The 27,897-nt window shown below is 44.0% G+C and overlaps 1 protein-coding gene across 3 annotated transcripts; it reads right to left on the bottom strand.

Annotated features, from left to right (window-relative positions):
- Positions 1–118: 118 nt before the first annotated feature.
- Positions 119–26,606, bottom strand: rgl2 (ral guanine nucleotide dissociation stimulator-like 2). 3 transcript variants are annotated; one of them, XM_062399391.1, is made up of 20 exons: positions 26,326–26,606; positions 24,164–24,379; positions 16,723–16,770; positions 16,268–16,351; positions 16,018–16,184; positions 14,548–14,604; positions 13,155–13,351; positions 11,661–11,770; positions 10,793–11,008; positions 9,685–9,788; positions 8,916–9,000; positions 7,222–7,281; positions 5,896–5,982; positions 5,774–5,806; positions 5,282–5,403; positions 5,093–5,179; positions 4,454–4,547; positions 3,833–4,057; positions 3,490–3,604; positions 119–2,508 (listed from the first exon to the last, which is right to left on the bottom strand). In XM_062399391.1, exons 2-20 carry the CDS (start codon positions 24,320–24,322, stop codon positions 2,327–2,329), a joined length of 2,232 nt encoding a protein of 743 aa, XP_062255375.1. In that variant the 5' UTR covers positions 24,323–24,379; positions 26,326–26,606; the 3' UTR covers positions 119–2,326. The 3 variants fall into 3 exon arrangements, with proteins under 3 accessions (XP_062255375.1, XP_062255374.1, XP_062255376.1); XM_062399390.1 differs by having other exon boundaries at positions 24,164–24,330; XM_062399392.1 differs by lacking the exons at positions 24,164–24,379; positions 26,326–26,606 and adding an exon at positions 18,697–18,933.
- Positions 26,607–27,897: the final 1,291 nt, after the last annotated feature.

Genomic DNA, 27,897 nt, shown 5'->3' with positions numbered 1-27,897 from the left:
GAATATGACATGTGTCGACAGTTTGAATTCTTTTAATGTGACGCGCCGCAGTGCTGAGAAATACGTCTCTATTGAACCCTTTTAATGTGTCCCAGCAAAATCAGACCAAAGCAATTAATTCATATAAAAGTAAATTTATTACCACAAAAATAGGACATCCTGTATGTAGTGCATAAATAGCTTTGATGTGAGACGACGCAGCCCTGGAGGCGACCGCGTGTCCACCGCATGTGCTGCATACATTCTAATGCAATCATGGGGGAAAGGTGAGCTCCCTTGTGGAGAAAGGCACAGAAAACAATCATTAAACGCTAGCACACGTCATCCATTATTATTACCCAGAATCCTCTCCCTGGTCCAGCCATGCTAGTGCCTCGGCCGATGTACAACAGGCGTCACCAGCACCGAGCGGGGGAGCGTGGCGACCAGAGGTCACAAGACTTGTGTGAAAGTTTGAGGTTATGCGTTTGAGGTGAAGTTGACTCACGACATAAAAGAAGAGCTGAGGCGTTGTGCTGCACGTAAACAGGAGTAAAGATGGATCCTGCTGAGCTGCTGGGAAACCAGTGGTATCTTTTAGTTTGACTTTCCTCATTGTCCTCAACAGGGAAGTGAAGCCACTAAGTTTGAAAGAGCTGCAAGTTGTAGTAATAGCCATTAAATGTTTGGCCACTATGGGGCAGAAATATACCAAAAATAATAATTTTATCATTTTATTGCCTTTAAATTTGTTTTGGCTAACAGCTGCCAACACTTCCATCCATCCTGAGACGTGTGTCTGTCCAAATGTTGAACGCTTCTTTTAGCTCTTGTTTGGTGTCTAGCATAGACTGGATGTAAAGATGGACGAAGTGTCTCCACTTCCTCCCACTATCCAGTCACTTCGACACAGAGACAGCTTTTAGCTTCACTTTTGGGGATTTGTTGTGTCGGCCATCTTTGTATAGAGTCTATGGTTGTGTCTGAAATCACCCACTCATTCACTGTTCCCTACTTTCGGACACTACTTGGTGCTGACTATCTCGCCGTTATCGGGGGATTATAACAACAAAGGCTGGTGGAAAATATCAAGGTAAATTTAAACCTTCATTTTACACTTGGCATTAATACTTAAAGGTAAAAAAAACCCCTTTAAATTATCCTTTTTAAATGTAGAAATAAATTTGTGTCCCACCCTTTGTGCTGTGCTGCTCTGCTTCTATTTACATTTATACGACAATTTCCGTCTCTCTCAAACCAGCACAATGCATTGTGGGAAACAATGAGCTCACCACTACAAAATGGCGGACTGATCAGTGAGTGATTTCGGACACAACCTGTGAATTCTGGCAGAAAGTCTCTGGCTGGATGTTTGACTTGTTCACTGTCTGTTTGCTCCGTAGTGTTCTGAAGCTTCGAGCTTCACCTTCACAATATCAATAGTCAAACAATCAGTGTAATAGAAAAACAGGGATCGATGCCGTTTTAAAGTTTGAAGCTGAAATCCATATCTGCTCAATCACCCACTGTGTTGATTTGCTGACCAGTTTAAATAACAGATTCCTTGATGAACTGGTTGACTTGCCAGTTTTTGGACATATCAAGCTTCTTGCCAGTGTAAACACAACGTCGACATCACACAGACGTACAAAATATATAAATATATACAAAACATATATACGTGTCTCCTATGACAACCTCCAGTGCTTTGCTACAAAGATGCATTAACATTACATCTGGTTTTCCATTCGTGCGTCTTCCTGTGTTCGTGCTGCTTCCCAGAACCAGATCTGAGGAGTTCTGCGTGTTAAGATTTCATTACAATTCTTCCTCCCCAAATAAAAAAAGTCTTAAATCCTTCGACGGCCTCATGGGTGATCGCAGACAGACCAATTAACTCTTCCTCTAACGTTGGGAAACATCCCTCACAGCCGAGGCAGACAACAACCAGGGATTTCTCGGTGTTAATTAGAATAGATCTTATTCATTGAGTTGGAATGAGCAAAGAAGAAAGAAATGCTTTAAGTGCCACCTGACTGGGAGTCCAGAGCCAGCACCAGGAGCACTCACTGAAAGGCCTCCGCCGCTCCTCCTCTGGATGTGAATCAGAAATGCATAATGTTTGGAAAGAAGAAATACTCGGCCTACGGCAGCAGGAGGTTCTGAAATGTCCGAGGAACTTGGTCTCTGTGCTTTGGTAGAAGAGGCGTATGGGATAAAGGCATGTGTAGCTTTTTGTGTTTGCACAGAGAAGGCCACGTTATTGAGAGATCCCCCCCCCCCCCCCCCCCCATGTGTTTGTCAGGGGGCGACAAGCGAAAAGTTCACGGTGGACAAAGATCTGACGTCAAAACAGAGTCCGGACCAGCCTCCTCCCCTTGGCCTTGATTCGAGGAAACGTGGCGCTCGTCTCCGTGCTGATCGGATGTGAGCCAAGAGGAGTGTTCCCGCCTTTCCTCCTCAACAGGAAGTCAACGCTGGATGATGTCATGGCGTAGAAGACGTTTCCTGTGGCGGGGATGACCAGTTCTGCATCAAGAAATAAACACACAAGCAATTCAATAGAGCTTCTGATACCATCAATACTCAAAGAAGTGACAATGCAAGGTGGGTTCTGGTGGTAGAGACGTTATGGATCATGTGTTGGAGGGGAACCTTGTTGTATGTACTTTTATACTGGTTTCTCTTCATCTCTCTACTGTTACTGTCGTATAAACCACAAAATATCTGGTAGTTGCTAAGTTAGACCATGATTGACTCCAAACTAGAAACACAGCTCTGTCGTGTCACGTCCTGAAGGGTGCCAACAGAGACACTCTCCTCCTTCCTACAGTACAAGTTACATGCAAAATATGAAGGGGCGAATTTGGGGCTCCATTTCTATTTTTACTCATCATGCTTCAGCAGGTTTTGGTTGCCTGCCGGTAAATCATCCCTGTGGAGAAATAAAGAGCCGAAACACATTGACTACCGACTACCTACTTCTCTTATCTGCATTCGTATGGAGATGGCTGTTAAAAGAGATTAGGGAAAAATGTGGTCTGAACCTAAAACACCTACAAGAAGCATCAGTGTCCATGTTGTGTCTCGACTTCAACTCCATTGTTGTGTCTCGTGTTGCAGGTCTTGGCTCGGACATCTTTTGTCTACACCGGACGCCCCAACATATTGGTCATTGTCCCCAGAGGCTAATTCATCGTCAGACAATAGCGGATGGGCTCTGAGATCAAGGGCTCATAGTGTCTCGCTCCAAGGACGACAGGGAAACAAGGTAAACTTGCAAACTGGAGGAGCCAGGGTTCAAACTACCGACTTTCTAGTTAGTGGACGACCCACTCCACCTTGGAAATCAAACCCCTCATTAGCTCTTAAAGCCTGTGCTTCACTAAATACCAGCATATAACTGGTCAAGATACACAACCTACATTTCCAACATGAGTTTCTAACAATGCTGTGGGAGGAGTGCAGTGGTTCTTCTGTTGCCACAGAGGAAATGTTGTCTATCTTTACCTTTTGCGTCGGGCAGGAGCTGGATCAGCTCGTACTTGGCCGTCTGTTTGGGGTCCTGATTGTGCTTCTCTAAGGCAGAGCTGATCACAGTGGGGGTCTTGTCATTGCTCGTAACCTGAGGGGGGGAGAGATAAACAACAGTGACTCTAGGACGGCTTGATTTGCACTAACTACATCCTGCGTCTTATCCCCAAGGTCCGGTTCTGATCACTATCATTATGGGATCCTGGCTGATAAGTGCAACGAGGTTCCCGTAATGATAGTGATCAGAACCGGACCCTGATGTGTCGTGTTAACAGTAACAGTGTCGCTGTCAATCAGAACCACCACCCGGAGCCCCTACCAGAATGCTTCGGTACATGTTTCCATCGTGCAGGTCCATCCCTATCCTGATGATCCGCATGTCTGGCCCGGAGCCTTGAACCTGGTTGGGGGGGTTGTTGCCGCAGGAGGCCGATCGGCGGTGGGACTTTGTGGGCGTGGATGGAGTCAGGGTGTCGGGGGTGGACTCGGCAGTGGGAGGGGACGTTTCCACATCCAGACAGGACACAGATGGAGATCTCATGTGCTGCAACAGAACAAAACGTGGCTTCGGGGATGATTGTTTCTGGAGACTAACGACTGGGCAGGTTTACGTGTGGATTCCACTGCTGCTCGATTCTGTGTTAATTTAAACTCTTCCTATTGGTTTCTGAGGAAAATAGACGGAAGCAGCAGAGAAACTGACCCTGAGCCCTCATGGGTATTTGCATTGGGGCCATTAACTCTCTGTTTACCTTTCAAATTGCCGTCTTTCCACTTCTCATGTTACATAAGCCTGTGTCACATCCCCCTCCCCTCCTTTTGTTACTCCTTCAGTTCTACACCTATCGCATACATGGCCACTAGAATCCAATAATAACCAATGAGAACCTACAACTCAAAGACAAAAGCAGACAGAGTAAGATCAGTAACGAAATATTACCTTTGTGAGTTTTGATAGCAGGTTATTGACGGGCGAGGGGAAGTCAAAGAGGCTGTCGCTGTCGCCCGCCAGACTCGTCCGCGAGCGGCTCAGGCTGTCGACAACAGGAAATTCACAAACTGTCAAATTAAGGCTGGAAATAATGATTTACTAATTAATCAACCAACAATTCAAGCGCTAATTCCCAAATGTTTTTTTTTTGGTGGTTTGGAATTCTGCTTGGATTGATCTTAAAAAAGATCGATACAGCAGAATGTTGATATGTCCTGACTTAGTAAAATAGATCAGTCATAATCCCCATGATGCAATGCAGTAGGGCCTGTCCCTTGACTGCTGCTACCTGCTAAACCCCCACGTCTTTCAAAACCCACGCCCTCCAGTTTGTCACACGGGAAGGTTTTTAGTGCAATCAGATATATTCAGATTGCACATCTAATTATAACTGTTTTAAAACTACTTACGATAAGTACAGTAAATTAAATATGTGTGTGTCCCCCTATACTTATTATTATCATTACCAAAACAACCAAAATCCAGCTGTATCTTATGAACCTAAGGCCCCTTCAATTTTATTTCTTCCGTCCACTCTGTGTGTGTGTCAGTGTGTGTCTGTGTGTGTGTGTGTGAGCAGGTTCTTACTCTGGACACTGTGTGATGATGACTGTCGGAGTGTGGCCGCGTGGGCTCGGCTCGCAGGGTGCTTCGATCTCATTGGACAGTCTGTAACTGATAGAGATTGTCAGAATTAACGATAGGTATCTTCACAACCAGGGTATTGATTCCAATGAGAGCAGTGAGAGTGAGTGCATGCCCCTGATGTATGTTTACCTCTCCTCCTCGTTGAGTGCAGGGACACTGTGATACCAGTGCATGAAGGACTCGTCCGTGCTGAACACACAGTTTTTGCAGGAGGACTGCAGGAGGCGGATTTGAGCCAAAACCTCAAATTCCTGCAAAAACAAGAAGTTTCATAATAAAAAATATATAAAAAAAACACCACCAACACGTTAAGTGGTCGAGTTTAACTGTGAAACTGTTTTCACTTCACAGCACCTTCCACTTCATAATGTCCTCCCTCGGCTCACTCTGATCTGCTCTCACTGTTAAACCATCCCTGCTCCATCTCTTCTCACTGGTTTTTATCAGGGTGCTTCCACTCCTACTATAAGCTTTATTTTAGCTGCTTCACTTGTTGAAAACTGTTCATTATCAAAGCATCAGCTACGTTTTCAGCACTGTTCATTTTAAGAGCATGAGAATAGATTGTGTATTAAACTTCTGACCTTTATATTTCAGCGTACTAGGTTTTGAAACACTCACCCTTCTCCTTTTGTCGAAGTTGATGTAGCCATTCTGCAAAGGAAGTGACAGGATATTTAAGTTTGACTGTAAAAGACAGGGTAACTTCCAGGGTTTGTCCGACAGAGACGAGTGGAACTTACGTCCAGCCTGTCTTTGACCGCGGTGTCCAGCATGGTGAGGTCAGTGAGGAAGAGGCCCAGGTAGGGCACGGTGCCCATGGCGGTGGACTGTGTCAGAGCAACAACAAAGAAAAGGGTTTTTTGTCAGTTCCCCAGAGATTTCTGTCCACGTCGTAATAACAGATTTGACGTCGAGGGATTTCCGAGCAGCTGGTGCAGCTGTTTTCAAACTGTGCATCACACACACACAGCCGGCAGCAGCTCTGTGCTCCACTCTGCTGCTGCACGCTGGTCCATCCCTCTCACAAGCCTCCATCACACCAGGGATCCCGCCGCGCTCAGCAGAACAGACATCACTAGCCATGTCAGAATTGTGTAGGTAGACACTATTTCCAAGTGGTTTAAGGATGAAATCCATTATTAATTAAGAGCAAAGCATTAGAGCTTTAACTGGAGCCCAGATGGTGAATCATCACAGATGTGCATTAGGACCAATATGTGGTGATATTAAGCATTAAGCATTTTTCCAAAGAATAAAAGGCAGAAAACGATGCTTGGGATAAATTTGAAATTGTGAAAATACAAATATACATTCAAATATACGGTTTTAGTTTTTTACTCCGTCTGCATTGGTCCCAAAGGTTTAGACTTTTAATAAACAAACATCTACTACTCAATAAAGAGAGCAAGTAAAGTAATGGACCAAAATCTTCCAACCTTCAGTGTGTTTATATATAATGTATATTTTGATGATTATTTATAAGAAAATAATGATGGTATCAGCCCCAAAATTACAGTATTGTTCTAAATTGGAGAAACTACTTGCAGGTAAGCGTCATACTACCAGTTTGCACAGCAGAGCGTGAACTATACACAATAAAACTCACGTCCGCCCCTTTATGAGCCATAAAAATACAGATCCTCTCTCTAAAGACATTACACTATATCTTTGTCCCCTAACTTTTACAGCCTCTTACATCATTTCAAAATATCCCAAAGAGGGTGAACAATCCTTCAGGCGATAATGTTTGGTATTCACACCAAACACGAGCGGCTCACTTCATTTTTGCCTCAGTGACAAACACTGGGGTCGTTTAAAGATGCTCCTCTGTGACATCATCTGAAATATCTGATTGAAAATCATCCGACATGATGCTCGGAATAATTCACAAATGTTAAACTGTCGCCAGGAGGAGCCTGTTCAAGAGACGTGTGCTATAGCGGCCGTCTTTGTTTTGTTCAAGTTGTTATGGAAGTTAATTATCTTTTAACCCTGTGACCTTCCACAAACAAGCCGGCCTCCCTGGAAGCTCAACCTGGATCGGTTTTCATTTCCTCTCCACTCACCTTATTAAAATGTCTGTTGTTCAGCCTGTTGTCCGTGTTGGCAAACTTTGAGGTTCCCTCCTGCAAAACAAGAGCAAGAGAACGCTGGCAGGTCAAAGTTCATTCTTTACTTTGAAGGCAGTTTAACTCATTTGATCACTAATACCAGCGTTTAAGAAGAATATATATGTATATATGTACCTTTATGACAAAGAAATGCGAAGCTGAGTTTTGATAATTTACAGCTTAACCTTAAACTTGATTTAAAAAATATAAAAAAAGAAAGAAAAAAACAAATACAACCAAATATATAGAACTTAAAGTTCTAATAAAGTAAAGATGTTATTTCATGCAATAAAACACAACTGCACATTGTCTCTGCATTTTTCATTCTGTAAAATAAAACATTTCAAATCAGCGCCTGTCAGCAAACATAAAAGCTGATACCAATATGTCTGTGAAAAAACCCAATTCTGTCAGTGCCAGCACTCTGAGCATGAATTACTTTATGATTAATTTTTACAGCATTAATAATGGTGCTTCAACACTGCTCAGTCTGCAGATCTGTCACAGCAACTCGACATTAGCCGAGAAGACAGTCTGTCATAACCACGCTATAATAAAGTGTTATTACACTGTCAAAGGCTCGGATGACAGAGCCCCTGAATCACTTCTTCTCCTCCAACTTTGATTCGAATCATTCAAATCGCAGCCTGTCTGCTCATCACTCACGTATGAACACAGGCCCTGAGATGAAAGGGGAAGCGGGTGGTTGTGCAGAAGAAGAAGAAGAAGAAGAAAATCAAAGGGCAAACAGAAGGCGATGGTGTTTTCTCGGCATCAGAGACGAGCGAGCGAGAGACGCTGTCGAGTCGAGAGCGAGCGTTTGGTTGAATTCCTTCGGGGCCATCGTATCGGGGAGAAATCACAGCTAATGCAAAGGTATTGATGCTCGCTCGGCACCATTACAGCAAATCAAAACACAGCTAATCCAACCCCCCCCCCCCGACTCACTGACAGTGTAAACTAAATATAATTTAGCCTCGTCACACTGAAGGGAAAGGGTTGACAGAATAAGGCCAGTTACTACTCAACCAGATTAAACTGGTTTCCGGTCTTTAAAGAGAGAGTCTTTAAATCTCCCGCCGCCGCCTCAGATCAGGAGCCTGCCCATCAACCGGGGATTTGAGATGTTAGTCAAAGTCAATGAGTTTGTTTTTCCTGTACTGGAGTTTGAGGCTCGACGGCTGGAGCCTAGAAGTGTCGGACCCGGTAGCAGACTTTATACAAAGATGGACGACATGACATCTCCCCTGAAGTGAAGCTGAAACATCTCCACCTTCTGCTGGGTGCTGGATGCAATGTGGAGCCTTTCTGCTTCGTAGAATCACATTTTAAAGATTACTTGATATCATCATTTTAGAATATAGGAGAAGACTAAGAACTTAGAGATGTGTCGTCCATTTGTATTTAAAGCCTATGCTGGGAAACCTCTTCTCCAGCCCACAGGCCAACAGTCATTTTTTTATCATGAAGCAACACAAGCGGTCAAATGACACAATATCTCTAGACATCATCCAGGCATGAAACTCTCACGTCAAAGTTATTTTAAAAATAGTGAAGTAAAGTAAAAGTGAAACCAGTCAGAGCTTGAAGTCCCTTCTTACTTCAGAGAGTTTTAAAAAGGGTACAGATCATATCTCCAGTGAACCCACCTCCTTCAGGAGCTCTCGACTCTGAGAGTAGTTGTCCTTCTCGGAGAATATTTCTGACAGTTCCTCGTATCTCTTCACCACCTCCCTGAAAGGAGACACAGTGTATTTACAGCAAGCGCACATTCATATTTCATTATTTCAGAATATTTCGTAAAAGTGCAACAAGAGTCTTCTCGGGCTTTATGTTGTGATTTATGTTCTTCTGGCAGCTCTGTTAAAATATGTATTCTGATCTTATTTTTTTCGAAGCATCTAAGAACTATTATAACCTATATTCATCTTCCTACAAGGACGTATAGGTCAACTGTTATTGTTTTGCTTGAATCTTGTATCAGGTCCAGATTAACATTCAAAAACATTTATTTCACAGTTTAAAAAACAACTGTTAAGTGTGTAAAATATAGTTTTTCTGATAAACAGATAAAACTGCAACCTTTACTGTACAGCCCTTACTTTTTTATAGAGATGCAACTGCTAATTGTTATTATTATTAATTGTAGTAGTAGTAATGTTTATTATTAACTACATCAAATGTATGACAAGCTTATATAAAAATGTTTTAAAATACAGTGTATATTTGGGACGTATTAGTTCATGTTATTTCTTAATGTCTTCAATATTCTTAGTCTTTTTTAGTTATTGTGTTTAACTTGGAGTTTTATTTATCATCCCTCTTTTTTGTAATTGTGATTTTCACGAGGTTTCCGCTTTGAAACAATAACAAGTCATTTTTCTGTCCGTATTAAAAAGAGCGAATTGATCCACGGACCTGTCGGTGTCCTGCCACGTCTTCCTCAGCCGGTGGATGGGGTTACTCTGCAGGGCGGACACGATGGCGTACAGAGAGGAGAAGTTCTTTCTGCCTCGGCACTCCTGTTGAGCACACACACACACACACACACACACAGATGAATACACACCATGTAAGTGAGAACACCTGTGGGGTTGAGTTCTGGCGAGTATTAAATTACAGCATCGGCCTCATGTGCTGAATAATGTATACAGCTAAAGAGGGTTTTTCTTTCCAGAGGATACCAGAGGCGTATTCTGCGTTTTGGCAGCAGACCGGTGAAATCTCACTGGAAACTGGATTCTGTGTGAGCGTGTGTTTTTTGTGCATGTGATGACAAACACAGCTCCATAGAGGAATTAGTGGCTGCAGCAGGGTTCACAGATAGTGAAGCTCTGAAAGGAAGTAAAGCCGACCCGGGGACGGGAGCCTGACCTGTCACTGCTCGGTTCTTTAAAAGAAGCTGATTATCGAGCGCAGGAACACAAACACTCAGTTAATCCACATTTCCTCTCATACAAGGCTGTGGTTTCTTAAGCAGATTTACATTCTAGCTGTTCGCCTCCAGGTCAGATTGTTCTGACTCAGCACATTGCCGGTGTTCATGCAGGGAACATTCTCCTGAAGGCGTTTGAGACGGTGTGTGCACATCCAGCTTCAAAGGAGAAAAAAATGCTGATTTTCAATAATTCCTCAAAAATCTAAACTTCCAGATGCCCCCGAGCGGAGGACGATTTTGTTTACTGCTGCCGAGTCACGAACAGAAGCATAAATCAAAAATCGTTGTTAATTTGTTTTTGCTGTCAGCTCTTTATTGAAGTGAAATTACAAGTGGAGTTGCATAAGAAGCCGAGCAGTGACTCTGTGACGCTGTGTGCACAGTCACAGCCGGGAATAGGATTATGTTTTTTTAGGGATTAAGTGGGTTTATTGTAGGAAAATGCACAGTGGAGCATTTGGGACGACTTGAAACCCCCGGCTGACACTTTTTTAATTCAGCCCGAACCCCCATGTTTAATTTCCACTCTGTACAAATGCATGTTTGTCTCATCACTTCTGTGACCTTGTGTTTCTTTGTTCCACTCACCTCTGCCACGCTGATCCATTTCTCCAGCAGCCGCGCTCTCTGCTGGCTGCGCAGCGTCGTCGGGCAGAGGCACGACGCTAACACCGCGTTGGCCAACTTGTTGAACTGCCGCACCGTGGCCCGGACGGACCAGCAGACGCCCTCCCTGCCCTTCTTGTCCCTCTGAGACCACAGCGAGCCGAGGCAGTGGTACGGCACCAGACGGACAAACAGCTCCTGGGGAGAGACGGCATATTCACGTGTAAACAACACAATAAACTGAAAGAGCTTATTATTCTGAGTTTAGTTTCTGTGACTGGCTTTGGATCGATTTCAAGATTTTATTGCAAACTTTTGAGGCCGGTTCTGAGATTCACCCGAGTTCAGTTCAGACCTTTTGACACTAGACGTGCCTGGTTGTAACCTGAGGTGCTGAGTGAAGATCAAACTCCTTCTCCTCTTTTAAATCTCTCTTACAGACTCAGAGGTTTGTTTTCTCCTTGTTTCGATCTTACTGTCATTTTTAAAATAATCTTATATTGTTTTATTTAAGCTTGTTTTTATGTCTTTTCAAATTTTTAACATTTGTTTTTCGGTATCCGTGCTCGAAAGCTGTGGGATCTTCAAATAAACTTTAACTGCTCTATAATTTTTGCATTTTTAACTTGTAACTCTGTTTTGAAAGGTGCTATTCAAATAAATATAATGAATATTATTATTATTCAATATCTAAAATGCAGGTCCAGGCAGTTGCATGCAAACACATTGTTTTCTGTATCTTGTCAGAATAAACAAAATCATTTCAAAAAGCGAGTTGTGAATTGTAAATTTTACCATCAATTATCAATATTTTGCTTTTGGCTACCTCACAAAACATCTGTGCGCTCACCGTCTCTGTCCTGGTGAGCTGCTCCGCGATGAGCGGTGCAGGGAATCCCAGGATGCTGGTGGGTTCAAACTTGGAGGCGTCAGGCGGAGAGCTAGGGAAACTGCTCTGATCTGCAAGAAGTGAAGCTGCTCACTAAAAACACTTCATCACAGATTCGTATCACACATCTGTACTTTAGTTTATAGGCCGTTGACAACCCCTTCCTGCTTACTGTTGCTCCTCCCTCCCTCACCTGCTGCTTCCTGAGGCCCCTCCCTCCCTCACCTGCTGCTTCCTGAGGCCCCTCCCTCCCTCACCTGCTGCTTCCTGTTGCTCCTCCCTCCCTCATCTGCTGCTTCCTGAGGCCCCTCCCTCCCTCACCTGCTGCTTCCTGAGGCCCCTCCCTCCCTCACCTGCTGCTTCCTGTTGCTCCTCCCTCCCTCCCCTGCTGCTTCCTGAGGCTCCACCTACAGAATCTATACAGGAAGTCAGCTCACCTGAGTCCCTCCCCCTGAACAGAAGCCTGCAGGCCGGACACATGGTGGAGGCCTCGTCCCTCAGAGTGTGTCCATGTAAATGTGAGTTTGCCTTGTTAGCTGGTTTGTTAGTAAACAGATGTGATGTTTAAGTGGAACCTCACTTATTTTAGCAGAAAAATTGACAACATTTGAGTCAGTGTTTAGTTCTATATTCACCCCCTGTCTGTTTGTTTGAAAGCTAGATTACTTGAAACCAAATGAAAAGTTTTCCATGGAAGCTGTGTTATGAGTCGGGGGAATTGTCGGTGCTGTGGTTTATGGAGCGTTTTCCTCCCCAGGGAAAAATGAAAGGATCTTAATGAACAAAATCAGACATTGAGGGAAGTGAATTATTTATTTTTTCTCTGCTCCCCCCAAACTGGTCGAGGCAGATGGCCGCCCACATTGAGTCTGGTTCTGGAGGTTTCTTCCAGTTAATAAAGGGGGGGGGGGGGTGCTGCTAATTGAGTGAACTGTTGTGTTTCTCTATAATTTTATACGGTCATTATTATTTGTAATTTTCTGCACGTTGATTAAATTTAAGCAAACAGTTTGGCATCATATCGTATATATTTTCCTCCCTTTTTCAGAAACCATTACAAACTAATCCCAGTTAAAATAAGCTATTGGAAACCATGGATGATTCCTGAGGCAAAATATTAAAGGACTCATAAGTTAAATTTACTCAAATGTCCTGAAGGTGCAGCAGTTTCTCTCAGATCTCTTTTGTTAGATAATGGTTGTCACCGTCAGCATCGTGACTAATTGTCTGGGAATCAAGGATGTGTGTCTTTCACTAGATAAAAGAAAACCTTTGACCTGGTCACTGGGATACTGGAAAAACAGCTATTGGTTCACCCTCTGGAGACCATGGATTGGTTGTCCCCCCACAGTTTTGGACTTCGTAGCAGATGAAGTGATAAAACAAGTTTAATCCTACATGTAACATCCATCGAGGCCTTAACGCTGTCACTTCCATCCCAGGTGAAATACAGACCTCTGTGGGTGTCGGGCAGCAGGGCTCTCTCGCTGAGCTCCTCTGCGATCCGGAGGAGGCGGGCGCGGAGGTCGGCCGCAGAGGAGGAGTCCTGAGGGAGCAGGGGCGCCAGACGCAGCAGACGAGAGGGCTCCTTCAAAGTCTTGAAGTCCTCGGGAAACTCGGTCAGCCATGTTCTGAACACGGTGCACACAGCCCTGAGAGGACGGAGGGAGAAAACACCAGAGGTGAGCAATTCTTCATTTTGATGGACGGAGGGGTTTTTAAAGGACCTGGGTTTCTAGTTCAAATCCTGGCTGCAGGACGCGGATAAACAAACTGTTGCAGATGGGAATCGATGGAGTGTATTGATATTTTTCCAGGTCATCTAAAAAGAAATCACGTTGTCAAGGGGCTTAGACAAGAAAAGCAGCTTAGAGAGGGTTCCATAATTCAGAGGAAGCGGAGGATCAAGATTGTTTTCCTTTATCAGACGATGACAGAGCGCCTGCTTTTACCAGACACAATAAAAAAACAGTCTTCTTATACACATCAGAAAATCTGCCTGGTACAAATTGCAGCCTCTGCACATGAGGAATTATATTAGTGAGATAATATCTTGTAATGAAAAGAGACTGACCGAGCATAAGATCAAATTTAACTACGTTATGTGATTGGTCGGACTTGATTCACTACTTGTTGACAACACTGGGGTTTAACTTGTTCTTCTTCTTTACTCCATAACAAGTCTGATCACTCCACATTTACTTTATCGGTGAAGTAAGTTAAGTTTACAGCATCTGTTGTAACTTTTATTCAATAACTTGTTTGTTTATATTATTTATCACCTTTTATTTTCAATTATATATTTTATCCTTTTTTTTCAACTGCTATTATAGCTTTTAAAATATATTTAATCAGTCAATTGTTTCACTGCACGAACTTGTATAAAAAGTGCTGTACAACTAAAGAGAGATTTTTAAAGTAAATTTAATTAAGTACATTTCTGTGCATGAAACACTAGCGAATGTTAGATATGTATTATTGAGATGTTTTCACTTATTTCTTTAACTTTCTTTCTCTTGTTTGAAGCTGCATTTAAATCGTTTTTTTTGGTATTAATGAGTGAGGTGTCATTAACTCAAGAGAATTATCTCCTGTCTCAGCATTTCCTCTCACAACCCAGAGCATTTTATTTCACTCTGATAACGTGGAATCTAATATTTTCATCAAAATTTGAAATAATAAAAAAATGAAATATGCCTTTTTTTTATAATAACATTTCCCCCAAACCAGGAGCAGGAAGCACAACCCACTTTAGAGGATGCAGCTCTGGCTCTCACAGATCCACGCTCAATACACAAACAGTGTAAAAGCTCCACATTGATTTTAAATAGCGTTTTGAAAAGCTCACTTGTTGAAAGCCTGTCTCATGTGGCTCCGCTCGCTGTCCCCTGGTGGATTCTCCAATCTGTGAGCAGAAAAGAAGTCAGAGCAGCAGAATCACAAAAGCTTCAAAGTATCACCCGGCTTCAGATTTGTGCTCCTGCTGCGACGGGTCATAAATATTTCTCCTGCTTTGCCATGAATGTATTTATGGCTTGTTTCTCTAAAGATGCTTTTAAGCAAAGGTGGCATCTTAATGCTCCCTGAACTTGTTGCCAGGAAGTTAAGTGCACGAAGCTGATTCTCTTTTGTGTTGCGTCTTTCAGAAAAGTTTCCAAACAGGTGTTTCATATGAATAACTCCATTATTCAATAAGGACTTTATAAAGAACAAAGAGCTTCTTCTTTTTGCTGAGTGGTGTTTGCTGAGAAACGCTCAGCTACAGATTTTTTAAATCACCACACAGATGCTTCGTGCGGTGAGAAGAAGTGTCTAAATCATCTATCAACGCCATTAATCAAGAGAAATCTTGTGTACACTGATTAATCCATTTTGCAGACTCCAATTGTATTGTATATTTGCACATCATACCTGCCTATATACTTATAACGTCCACACATGCATATGTATACATATATTTCAGTATCCCAGTATTTAAAAGGTACAAATAAGTTTCTCTGCATGTAATATTTTCCATCTGTGATAATTGTATATTATCTACAAGTTCTCTATATTTGTATTATTTTAGTCTCATTTGTGCTATGTTTATCCCTATTTAGCAAAAGACATAACTTAGAGATATTAGCATAACACATGCACATGGACCACCTGCATTAAAGGCCCCTTCAAATCCTCGACTACTAATTTAATGGTTTAATGGTTTGCTGCGTCAGGCACACCAGTTGAAACGGTTGTACTTGATCTCATAACCAGTAATAAACCAGTAAGTGCCATCACCCGTTGGCTATAATCCAGTTGTACTTTCAGCTTTGCTCGTATAAGAATGGATTTGCCTGTGAGAGACTTCACTTCTGCAGGAGATGGTTTCACTTTGTCCCTGAGCAGACGGTTTGTACACCGGCCTGTGTGGGAGCATATCTGGAAACCGTCCCCTAAAAGATGACAGTGAAATAACTGCACCACTGACTTGTTGGTTAATCATGCCATCGCTTTTTTCTACCTCAGTATGCATCTGAACACATTTCAGTTTATTTCTGGCAGATTGGATTTTGGCCCCAATGTTCCTCCACATTAGCGAGAGACAATTCTCAAATTGCTTTTTGTCTCTCTTCACCCAAACTCCCCCTGGACAGAATCCGTCTGAGATTTCAGTGCTTCAAACTGCACCGTCTCTGAGTAGGGATCCTGTCAGCTGCTGCATCGCTGCACCTGGTCCTGCTTTCAAATTGATTTTTTAGTCTCTTTAAAACCGTCCCGGAGAAACAAAATCCCCTAACTCCAAACCCCCGTGCCGTTAAGAGGAGAAACCCTTCGTTACCTGTCGGTGAGGATCTCCAGCACTCTCTCCGTGGAGGTGAAGGAGCGATAGGTGGAGAGGAAGATGGTGATGAAGGACGAGTCTCCCAAAGCGAAGGAGTGGAGGAGGTGGAGCACCAGCTTCTCCTCTGTTCCTGCTTTCATACACTGGGAGCGAGACACCCGTGACTGGAGGAAGGAAAAAGAGAGGAAGTTGACGTCTGTGCTGGTGTGAGGATTTCTTCCGATCTGTCACCGACTGCAGGTCTTACCACTGAACTGGTGGGGCCGACATGCTGCTGCTTGACCACCACAGTGTAGATGACTCCATCCTCCTCTTCCTCCAGCACAGTGGACTGCAGAGAAACCAGGACACTGTTACCAGTAACCAGTGCAGTGCTCATTGTAATCCTGCCCATTCGTCATGTTCTGCTCTCTTCTGTGTTAATCATCAGGAGCTTTGTAAGAACTCTACCTCCTCATCAGTGAGTCCTCCTCACACTGTTCCATAATATCTTTCAAATGTATTCACTATTATATTCGCTTTCTATTATTTGTGTGCGTAGTGTTCAGAGTTTTTTAGAAACAAAGATTTGAGCCAATTTTGCTCGTACAATATTTATTATATACCTATGAATAATTTAATGAACAGACTTTATTGTTTCATACGCTGCATGTTGGCTCGAACAGGCTCAGTGTCTCGTGCGTGCTCCAGAGTCCGACTCACCAGGTCGAGAGGACAGTACCAGGTCGTCTTCATCGGTGAGGGCTCTGCCTGAGGAAGAGACGCAGACAAACATTAATGACAAACTTCAGAAGTCCATCGTCCCCTCAAGGTTATTAATAACGGGCTGCTGAGTGGATAGTTAGAGACAAACAGGAAATAAATGAGATGCAGCAAAGGTTCCCATCAGGCTGAGAATCAAACTTTGGACGTTACAGTATGTGTGTTAACCGCTAGGCCACTTTGGGGTGAACCACACATTGATATATGTGGTATTTTAGAGCAACCTGCACAGGATTTTAAAGTTTCAGCTGATTCACTCACATTCTTCTTATTCTACTTATTGTAGAGTTCATATTTAATATCTAGTATTTTTCTTTAACGACAACTTTTATCATCAGCTTCATATCGACACACAACAAAGGAGAGTTACACACAGCATTGGATGATTCATGGCACTTTAACAGGGATCAGAAGAGAAAACAATAATGTGAGTCCCTTTAACACAGGACACAAACAAACACACAAACATTTGGACTTGGTCATTAGTGTGACAGAGTAAAAGATGCAACAGTTCATCCAGAGGCTGGATAACACTCGTCATCCACTCCAGATCTGTTCAGAACTAAATTCTATAACTCAGGGGCAAACAAACCCTGTAAACAGCCCCTGTCCCCTGTCCCCTGGCCCCTGCCCAGGACAGTGCTGTTGAACCAGAAACCTTGGGATCCCTCTTGCAGCCTCAAAATAATTATTTTGTCAAAAGACAAGCTTTCCAAACTGAAGTGTCTCACAGGGACGCTCAGACACATGAGCACCAACCTGTGAATGAGTCGGCACAGCTCACTCTCAGTGATGTGAAGGACATCAACCGCCATTTTAGTGAGTTTATCTGTATATACTTACATAAAACAGTATCACGGTAGCACTTCCCACCTGATACCATCACACACTGACACTCAGTAGAACCCAAATCTCCACCGAGGCCCATCAGTCCCTTTTTAAATTCAATCAAGCACCAAATTTCACCCTCAGTTCCCTAAATAGCCCAGAGTTTAACAGTTTAAGATCCTGCCCTTGTCAGGATCTGTTCCCTGACACACACCACAGCCTCCCAAGCTTCGTGGACCCTCACGTTGTTTTAAACTTTGCGTCTAAGGATAGTTCTTACAGTAAAGTTTGCATCAACAGAATCTTGAGGATGACACTTGTTTTCATTCCTGTGTCATGACTTATCGTGGGCGGGGCGGCAATTTTTCTGTTTACATCCAGTTCACGGGTTTCTGCGTTGGACGACAAGCAGCGATCACACGTCACACGCCATTTAGCCGTGACATTTTTTTCCATGATTAATAATTCATGAGCAAAGAACACACAGAGGAGTGGAGTCATCCCGAGAGTCTGGTGAAATCTCTCTCTCACTCGTCGTGAGTCAACAGGTTCGAGCTGCAAAAACACCCCAGCAGCACCTTGGGAACATAGACACACAGGCACACACGCAGACACACACACAAAGACACACTGACACCCAACAACAAACTAATGATCTGCTTTTCATTCATTTAGCATGCACTGAATTGTGAGCTCTCTCATATGCAAATAGAAGGTCACAGCAGGAGCCATGGGAGTAGAGTGAGCAGTGGCCGCTGTGGCCTGTGGTCTGCTGTTTTCTCCCCGTCCCACCTGGGCTGTGATTAGCTGTAATAAGCACATGTTCGCCTCTATTAGCCTCTTTCAAATTACCCCGACTTGGCTTGATCGAAGGTCAACAACAAGCAGCAGCAGCTCCTGGCATTCACAAAGGACCCAGCACTGACTATAGGATACAGCCTGTGCATCAAACCTGTTAAACTAGCCACCTGTGCAAACTCTGCGGTTTTCCTTGTGCCGGGTATTCCATCCATCTTTCCTATAAAATAACCTCTCGCACACACAGAGAGAAAAATGCAAAAAAACACAATAGTAAACGCGAGTTACCTTTCGCTCTGCAAGTCCAGACAGGACCCTGAGCTTCCTGGAAATCTTCACGATAAAGCTAGACATGGCATTTTCTCTTTCCCCATTTTCTCTCATTTGTCGATCCTCTCCCTTTTTGTTTTGTTCTTTCTTCACTTCTTCTTCTTCCACTAACAGTCGTCCTGGATCTGTGCGTTTTAGGTCTTTAGCGTCTGCCTCTTCACACTCTATGGCTCTGTGTCACAAAGACACACCTGAAGCAGGAGCTAAGTCCGGCCCCCCCGAGCCTGCATCACCTTGGCACACCCATTATATACACACACTCACGCACACACACACAAAGACAGGGATATGCTGGTGTTGATAGGACAACACTCCTTTTCAGGGAGTCACTTTTCTTCACAGTAACCCTTGCAGGCCTTAATAATGAAATCCTCATTGAAATACAAAAATAAAGGCCGTCATCAATAGATGGATGCATGGGCTCTTGCCTGCACACAGACACACACACACACACACACAAACACACACTGACAGACAAAGGCCCTGCAGCTATTTCCAGAACAATACCCCTTCTCTCTCAAACTCCCCTCTCTGCTCTCCTGCTCTCATTGGCCGGGCGGATGACCTTCCCTTGCAGATAAACCAGTTTGGCTGAGTATCCTGTTTAAAGCAGCGCTAAGAAGAGCGACAGTTAGCAGTGAAGGCCTCAGTCTGACGACAGGTAGAAGCCGGAAACACTTCCTCATAATTTTCCATTTCGATTTCAGTCGCATGGCCGCGTGTTTAAGATTCCTGTCGTCTTATAACAAGAAGTAATGATTGATCAGACAGCCTGTGTTTGTTTAAAGACATCAGAGTGAAGACGTGTTGACTATTTGAAGATCTGTGTGTGTGCAGAGTAGTTTCCTCATTAGGCAGCGAACAAACATTCCCGGCTGTATAAATAATTGTTTAAAGCATTAAATTTAGTATATTTTTGGCCACTCAAGAGTAGAACCGGCTGCAAACACACAATTTATCATAAGTTCCTTATTTGATTGTCAAGCCAATATCTCAGCAAAGTTTTAGGAGACAGAGCAACATTCACATTATCAATTCTTCTGAGTCATGTTTCTAATCAACTTGTTATATGTCCGGTCCTGTGGGAAACTATACTGCTGCTCTGTTTTCCTTATTCCAGAGAGCAGAGCTGCTTTATTGGGACACTTCAGATAAAAAAGCACAGTTAGTGGAGCGTCAATGGACTTTTCCTTGTGAAACCAGACTGAATCTGGGTCACAGCAACAACCGGCCTCCTCTGTGCAGACATTTTTCAAAGTACATGTAATTTGGAGTTCAGCCGCCTCAGAGGATGCCGGATAAGGATCATGATTATAGGCCACAGCGGCGAGTTATTATTCATAAAGCAGGACTCTGTGGCTCTTGTTTGTGGAGCTCATGTGATTTTCTTTTAGCAGAAACCACTGTTGGTTGTGTTTATGTTCTTTCCCGGCTCTTCTCTCAGGGCCCCCCAGCGCCGCGCTTTCTTAAAGGTTCCCCCACACCACCCCCACCAGCCAGCCACCCACACAAGAAGCAGGAAGTACACAATAAGTGGAGACAAACACAGGAAGCAGGACATGCTGTCGTGTTGCAAAGTTATTTTTCTTCTCCTTCTCCCTCCATCACAATTCGAGGCTGAGTCCACCTCTCCACCTGAACCACGACGTCAGCTACAGAAGGGCACCAGAAAAGCCAACAGGAAGCTGGGTCTCCATCTTGAACCCCCCCTGGTCTCAGACCCTATCCTGAAATAAACCCATGTGGTCATGCTTCCGCTGTGCCAAAAAGCTTCGACTGAACAAATACACACCACTTATTTACAACCCTGTCCGTGCACCAAACAACGGGTCGTAAATACATCTTCTGAAGCTTTATTTAAAGATAACCATTGTGTTTTTTTTATTTTGGTGTGTGGTTCACAACCCCGACCCCTTCCTTCCTATCTTTCTCTCTCCTCCTCTCCTCACGCTTTCATCTATGTATCCCCCAGTGCCCGTTATCTGCTCCTTTCAAGTGAATCTCTGTGGCATTCAGGTCAAAGCTGCTCTATTCCCCTTAAAGGAGAAGAAATCCTCCCTTGGATGTGATTACTCTTTTAGATATCATCGGGTGAGTTGATGTTCTGCATGTTTATAGGGAATAGTTGACTGTGATGTGCAAACTCTGACTTAACCTTGCTCCTCTGGTTTCTATATTTACAACAGTGAAGTGGGTATAGTAGCCAAGCAATCAGCCAGTGTGTGGGCAATCAGGAGAAGGCCAATACATCTGAGTCTGTTGAGGATGTCAACTGAAAACATGGACAATAATATGCAGCTAGAGCAGCCTCCGCTCCTCCGAGAGGGTTTTCCACCAGATGTTGGAACATGGCTGCAGGGATTTGCTCCCACTCACTCTCGGCGTCATTAGCGAGGTCAGCCACCGAAGCTGGGTGATAACAATCATCAGCAGACTCCGTGTGAAACACTCGCTAGATCATCACACAGCCGCAGCAACCTGCCCCCCCCGCCTGCCTTCCCGACATCCCCACTGGTGGATCTGTGCCCGTGCGTTTCTGCAACAGGACAAACTGACAGCCGCAGCCCCTGAGTGAGGTTTGAGATTCTCCTTGACTGTTTTCTCATTCTTAACTCAACTACTGTTCCGACTATTCCTGTTGCCTCCTTCCCACTCGGACATTTGCGTTGGCACAGTTCACACGGCAGAACCTGACACTGGTGGTTAGCGTCCCACTTCATCCCAGAGGAGCTGAGTCAGGCTTCTGTGCAGGTCGGTCGAGTTCTACCACTCCAAACCAGGAAAAGCATTTCTTTATGGACCGGACTTCTAACTTAACACTGTCACGTTGAAAAGAATAAAAAAAGCTTTTCACAAAGATTTACCTTAATCGACCTGAATGATTCACAGCAGCCACAGCCCATGTGGTAACAGCATATGTATTCAGGGTCATGCAGTGTTTCTATAGCTGCTGTTAAATAGAACAAGAGGTATTTGTGTAGCAGGAAGTCAAATAGACAAACGCTTTTAATTCCCACCATCTAATGAATGAACAATAAAAACTTGAGGCTTTATTATCCAAATTTATGATTGTTCAGTTTCCATTTTACGTTTTGCAAAGACGAGAACATGGAAAAGATAAATGTCAAAGGGCTCAAACGTTTTCAAAAACATGTCACAAACCCCATGAACTGACCTACTTTCCCCTTGCATGTTGTGAACACAACACTGAACGAGCCTTTTCACAACAGCTGGTCCACTTACTGGGCCTCATCTGGTCTATTGAACCCATCAACTTGCATTTCGGACTCTCTAGGGTGAATGTAATGCTGTTGTTACATGAATAAAAAGGGTTAAAAGGGCTTTTTCTGCAGCTGCACATGACTTTACAGTATTCTGACATGAAATCATCACCTACATTTGTCCAGTCACTGTTTTGAAATCCCAACAGGCCCTGAAACGCAGAGTAAGTTGCCAAAACCTTATTTAGAAAACTTAAAAGTCCTTTTGAAAACGTGAACCTGAAAACATACTTTGTTTCCTCCGTCACAAACCTTCGTTGTTCACTTGAGCCGAGTCCCTTCACGCATCCTCGCTCACATGACCCACGTTTGCCTCATTAAAGAATGAGCGAGCGGCCGTATTGGATTCCACTTGACAGAGCGTCCTCGGAGACGGGCCGTGATACTGGATACCGCTTACGGGGGGGGGGAGCAGGTGTTCGCTGCATCGACCAGCTTAACCACCACATGGATAATTAACCGCGGGGTCCGGCGGCCTCCTTGTGGCATGACCACGGAGGAAGTCTCTCTGAGGGAGTGAGTGTGAATTCTGTTTTTAGACGGAGAGGAGTTTCTAACACCCCGATGTGAAGATGAAAAACCCTGGTGCAGGTGGAGTGTGAGGAGGAGAGTCAGGGTCAGTAGCTTGTCATCACTCAGTGAACATGCAGCTATTCTGATGTTTTTTATCACGCACAAGGAAGAAGAAGTGAAACTCGTCCACAGCTGAAGAAAAAACAACTTCACTTAATCACCGCAGCTGTCAGTGAAGGATGTGATAAGGCTCTAACAACCCCCCCCCCACAACTCACAAAACATTAACAGAGGTGAAGGATCGTGGGAAATTCACCTGCATCATGAACCTTCAAACTTCCTCTGTTTTAGTTCAACTTCAGTTCAGGGGGGAGGGGAACCTCGGGGGGGGGGGGGGCGGACTGAATTACTGAACACGTGCATCACGCCAGCCTGAATTTGTCAGGTTAGCTTAGTTTTTTGGATCTGAATTAAAATGAAACCCAATATTTTTGCTCATTACAGGCGCATGCAGTATAAAAAATCAATTAGACCGACGCGACTGAACCCGAAATATTATTTCAACATTTTTGGTGTCAGTAGCATCAGCTTGTTCTAAATCGTGTGGCAGGTTGTTTTTTTTTACTTTTCATGAACTGAAACCTCTTGCAAAATGTCTGAAGGGGTTTTGCAAACTAACCATATGCAGATGCACCACAATTTCTTCTCAGTATCAAACTAGGCGATGATCCCACGCACAGAACACAACTGTGTAATGTTTGTTCAGTGTTTTTTCCATCTCTATAATCTGCTCTCTACTGGTTCGGGGCAAACTGACACGGTGGAGCCATTTAACTTTGTCTGGTTCTTGCAGCGCTGCAGTGAAAACTCGGCTCCTTCACAAATTCTCCTTTTGAACGAGGTTTCTTCTTCTCGGCTGAGAACTCGCTCACCGCAAAACTCCCCTGCAGAGTGTAAACTTTATCAAGTCTCATTTAATTAGCAAATTATCCAGTTTGTCACGTTTGGAGCTGTACTGACACTGACTGGCCTTTGTCATCACTGTGAGTGAGTCACTGCACACTAGGAACATTGGCTTGTCCTTTAATTCAACCATGATAATCCATTGTCCATTTCTGTTTACTATCTTCTTCATCAGCGATGACGAGTAACCACAACACGTGTCTGTGACCTGAGGACATGTTAGGTTATCTTTTGATTGTATTGCAAAAAGAAAAACAATAGATGTAATGAGACTTTCTTTGGGGTTTTGCATCTTTACACCAAATCATTTTCATTTGAATGGTTGAATGGATTGTGGTTGGAAAAGCAGGAAACAGACAAACCATCTCTGTCTCTCGCTGGGTTTCCTGAAAACCAGTCAACCACATCTGCTGTTTATTAAACAAACTGGCAGCTGAATGCAGGTCGCAGGTTTTCATGAAGGGAGTCTGCTCTAAACTCCGTGAGCTGCGAAGGCCGGGGGGCATCGACCAATGAAACGCTCTCCCATTCCCTCTGCCTCTCCATCACATCACCACACAGATGATAGGTATCCAAAACAATACTATTACAAACTGCCAACGCAGAAAGAAGCTGTGAGCTCCAGCCAGAGGAAATAAAGATGGAGGCAGAAGGAAGGAAACACTCACTTGGGAAGGATCCAGTTCATCGCTGCCGCCCCCCCTCCCTGATTGGTTGCTCGGGGTGCCATGGTCAGGCGGTAAAGGCCGGTAGCCAATGAGAGGCACGTCGCTGGAGTCCACCCCCGGCAGGTCATAGCCACCTGTTCGCAGGTTACGCGGGAGCATGATGCCGGCTGCCACAGACGGGAGGAGCACAGGAAAGAATGAGTGTCTCCTCAGCAGCTGTTCAGGGAAATAAACACTTGAGTGATGGGTTGAAAAAAGATGCAGCATTTGAAAAGCCTGTGACCAGAGAAACACATAATTATAGATCATTAATTGTGGGTGCTGATGCTGGAGTCCATGAAAGATAATAAATAGAGAGCAAAAATATTCATCAAGCAGCGTTTGGTTCTAAACATCTAAACAAACTCCATTTTAAGACTCTTTATTTCTTTTATACATCATCTTGTCAAGGTGTTATTTCACCATATGTTTTATATAAAGCACTTTCAAATGACTGGTTGATGAAAAGCACAACAGAATAAAACATTCAGTGCCTAAATGGTCTCACGATTAGATCACGATTAGATTAATCAAATCCAATAGTAAAAATAAGTGCGTAGGATCAATTTAATAACACTTTTTAATTATTGATTATTTTCAGAATCAATTCACCTATTTATTAGATATTCTTGATTGATCATTTGGTCGTTAAAACATCCGAAAACAAGATCAGGTGCACACCTAGCCATACATACAAAGAAAATATGGGAAAGTATGAGACATTCAGCAAGTTTGAACAAGAGATTTCAAACAATTAAATCAACTATCAAAATAGTTTCCAATTATTTGTCTGTCAATCATCTGATTAATGAATTGACTAAATGATGCATCTACACTATATATCCACATTAATGTTATTATCTGAGGAGCTTTTTTTTTTAAATAAGTCAACTCTTCTGACCCCGACAGAAATAAGTGTTGGACAAAATGTGTCGCACAACGGTATCCTGTGTTTACTTTATCAAACACAGTGAAAACACAACTTTTATAGTATTTTCTAAATGAAAGGAAAACACTACAATGAGTTAACATGTTCATTGTGCCACACAGCAGGTCAGGATTTGCATTGGATTCACCCCCTCCTCCTCCTCCTCCGCCTCCTCCTCCTCCTCCTTCCATTTCCCTTTCCCCCCTTTGGCATTTGCGCTGCCATGAAGATAGACATCTAGTAAACAGTGTTACAGGAAGAGAGGTGTAGGAGGGAGAGTGATGGAGCGCTTGATACAGGATGAACGTTAACTCTCACACTGCCCTGCAGCACTCACATGAAACCCGTTTGGCTTTGGGACCAAAATGTGCAGAAACGCTTTGTTCGGCTGCTGTAAGTTTAAACTCCCACAGAATCCATCAAGCAGCAGGGCAACACTTCAACCTGAGGGAGAATGACCTGGACCCCCGTCTGCTCTCACATCCCTGGGATGAGACAGGGCTGAGATATAAAACGCCTCAGGTGTGATGGTGTGTGGAAATGTGCCGGCACTCCCAACTTTCCACTCTGCTCTGGTTTCGGCCTCCTGAAGCCCCTCGAGCTCCTGGAGCATTGGTGCGACATTTACTTTCTCTTACTCATGGCTGTGTTTGCTGTAGGTTTTGCACTTGAGCTCATTGTGTTCCTGGTTGCGGATGAGAGAGAGAGAGGCGACAGGAACATGCAGCCCTGCAGAGGAAAAACAAGTCTCACACACACACACACACACACACTGTGCAGTCTATTCCAGGGCCAACGGCTAATGCAGAGGTCTGAATGGCTTCTATTCACTGACCAAAGCAAACAGCCCACATTTGACTGAGGTGTTCACACACACACACACACACACACACACACACAGCTGTAACTAGGTGACAGTAAGTCACACCCCATGCTCCTGTTCCCTGCTCAGTACACGTAGCCCTAGGGAGGTGCTGCTGCTTGGTCCTGATAATGATAGCATGTCACAGCGGATGAGGATAAAACCTGGAGGGCTGTAAAGTTTCTCTCTCTCTCTCTCTCTCCCTTCAGAAGACAGATGCTGTGACGGACGGGGACATGTGACGACACTCGGGCCTCGGAAACGAACACAGAACAAGCGACAGAGAAGTGGAGCGCACGAGAGGAAGAGATGTGACGGAAGCTGGGAACTCACTGGTGCCGAGGTGTCATTCGCAGGATCGCGTCCCGTCCAGCTGTGGCGCGCGGGGACCGAGCAGCTGGATCCGTGGCTCAGCTGCGGAGCGTCGCACCCATCTGTGCCTCCGTCACCCAACGACGACGAGGGAGTCTCCTCTCCCCCACCCTGTCCCCTCGGTGTGTCTCCCCCCCTATCAGTGTCCCCCACGCCGCAAGTGTGTCCAGCCTTCAGCAGCTGATAGCGCACTTTGCTCTGACTCCCTCTCTCTCTCTCCCTCCCTCCCTCCCTGCCGCTCCTCTCCTCTCCTCCCTCTCTATCTCTCTCTCTCTCTCGCCCCCCCCCCCCCTCTCTCTCTCTCTCTCTCGCTCTCTCTCTCTGTGACGTCGCAGTTCCTGTATGTTGTGCAGCTCCGCTCTTTGGCGACAGCTCCGTCTCTCCGGGTGGTACCTGCCCGCTGGGGGGGAGGCTGAGCACCAGGCCCCCGGCGCACCGCAGCTCTCCTTGGGGAGGGGGGGAGGGTTGGCCTCGCGCACACTTTTACGCACCTCACGCACGCGGCGGTCTGTCTGTCTCTCTCTCTCTCTTCAACCCTGCAGTGTGGTTTATAGCATCTGTAAATGATCCAACCTAATCCAGTATGTAACCAGCACCCTGCAGATTAAACATTACACCGATGTTAAAGGAAGTTGTTGCTTAAAGTGAAGCTTCCACTCTGACATTAACCTTAACTTTAAAACCTATTTTGAGTTATATATATATTTCACATATATCTTAATGCATATCTTGTTTATTGTATTTTAATCTATATCTGTTTTTGTACCTTTAAATATTTGTATTTCCACATGAGTCTTTTAGCTAAGCCTTGTGATCATACCCATCCCTTTATACGTGTTGTTTTTTGAATATGGCAGATATACTTTTAGATATTAATAAAAGTCATGATCTTGTCACCCCCCCCCCCCCCCCCCCCCAAGGCCTTATCCTGAGTTACACGGTTTCTAATCCTATTGTTTAATCCTGTACCAAACTTAATCTCCAGTTATGTCAACAGCACTTTAGAGATTTGTAACCCGGATGTCCCTTAGGTCACCAGGAATGAATTCTACATTTCCCAGAATGCAACTTTCATCTTAGATACTCTTTAGAGAGGTTTGTATTATTATGTGATGTAAGCTTCTTGTTTTTAAAACTGCAACCTGGAAATAACCTTGATGCAGTAATCCTCAGTTACTTCTCAACTGTGGGAAACTACACGAGAAGAAGATGTTACACAACAACCGTTTACACAAGCTGCACTTTTTCTATATGTCATCACTCTGTTTAAACTTCACTATGGGATGTATAGCTGAGATATAAGATATGGGATCAGAAGAATCTTGGAGAATAAGTTTGTGCATGTGTGAAAAGAGGAAATATTTACAGAGAAGATGATTCAGAGTCAAATTGAATGGGATTGTGACCCTTGATAGCAAAGTAATGGTGACACATATATCACATATCACATATCTCATATCCCATAGGTCAAATCATATCATAAATCCCATCACATCTCATATCCCATCGTTCCCTTCTGTTGCTTCTGTCTGT

The sequence above is a fragment of the Platichthys flesus genome, chromosome 11 (genome assembly GCF_949316205.1).
Source record: "Platichthys flesus chromosome 11, fPlaFle2.1, whole genome shotgun sequence".
Classification (NCBI taxonomy): Eukaryota; Metazoa; Chordata; class Actinopteri; order Pleuronectiformes; family Pleuronectidae; genus Platichthys; species Platichthys flesus.
The sequence above is the reverse complement of the archived record's forward strand: the minus strand, read 5'-3'. Positions and strand labels throughout refer to the sequence as shown.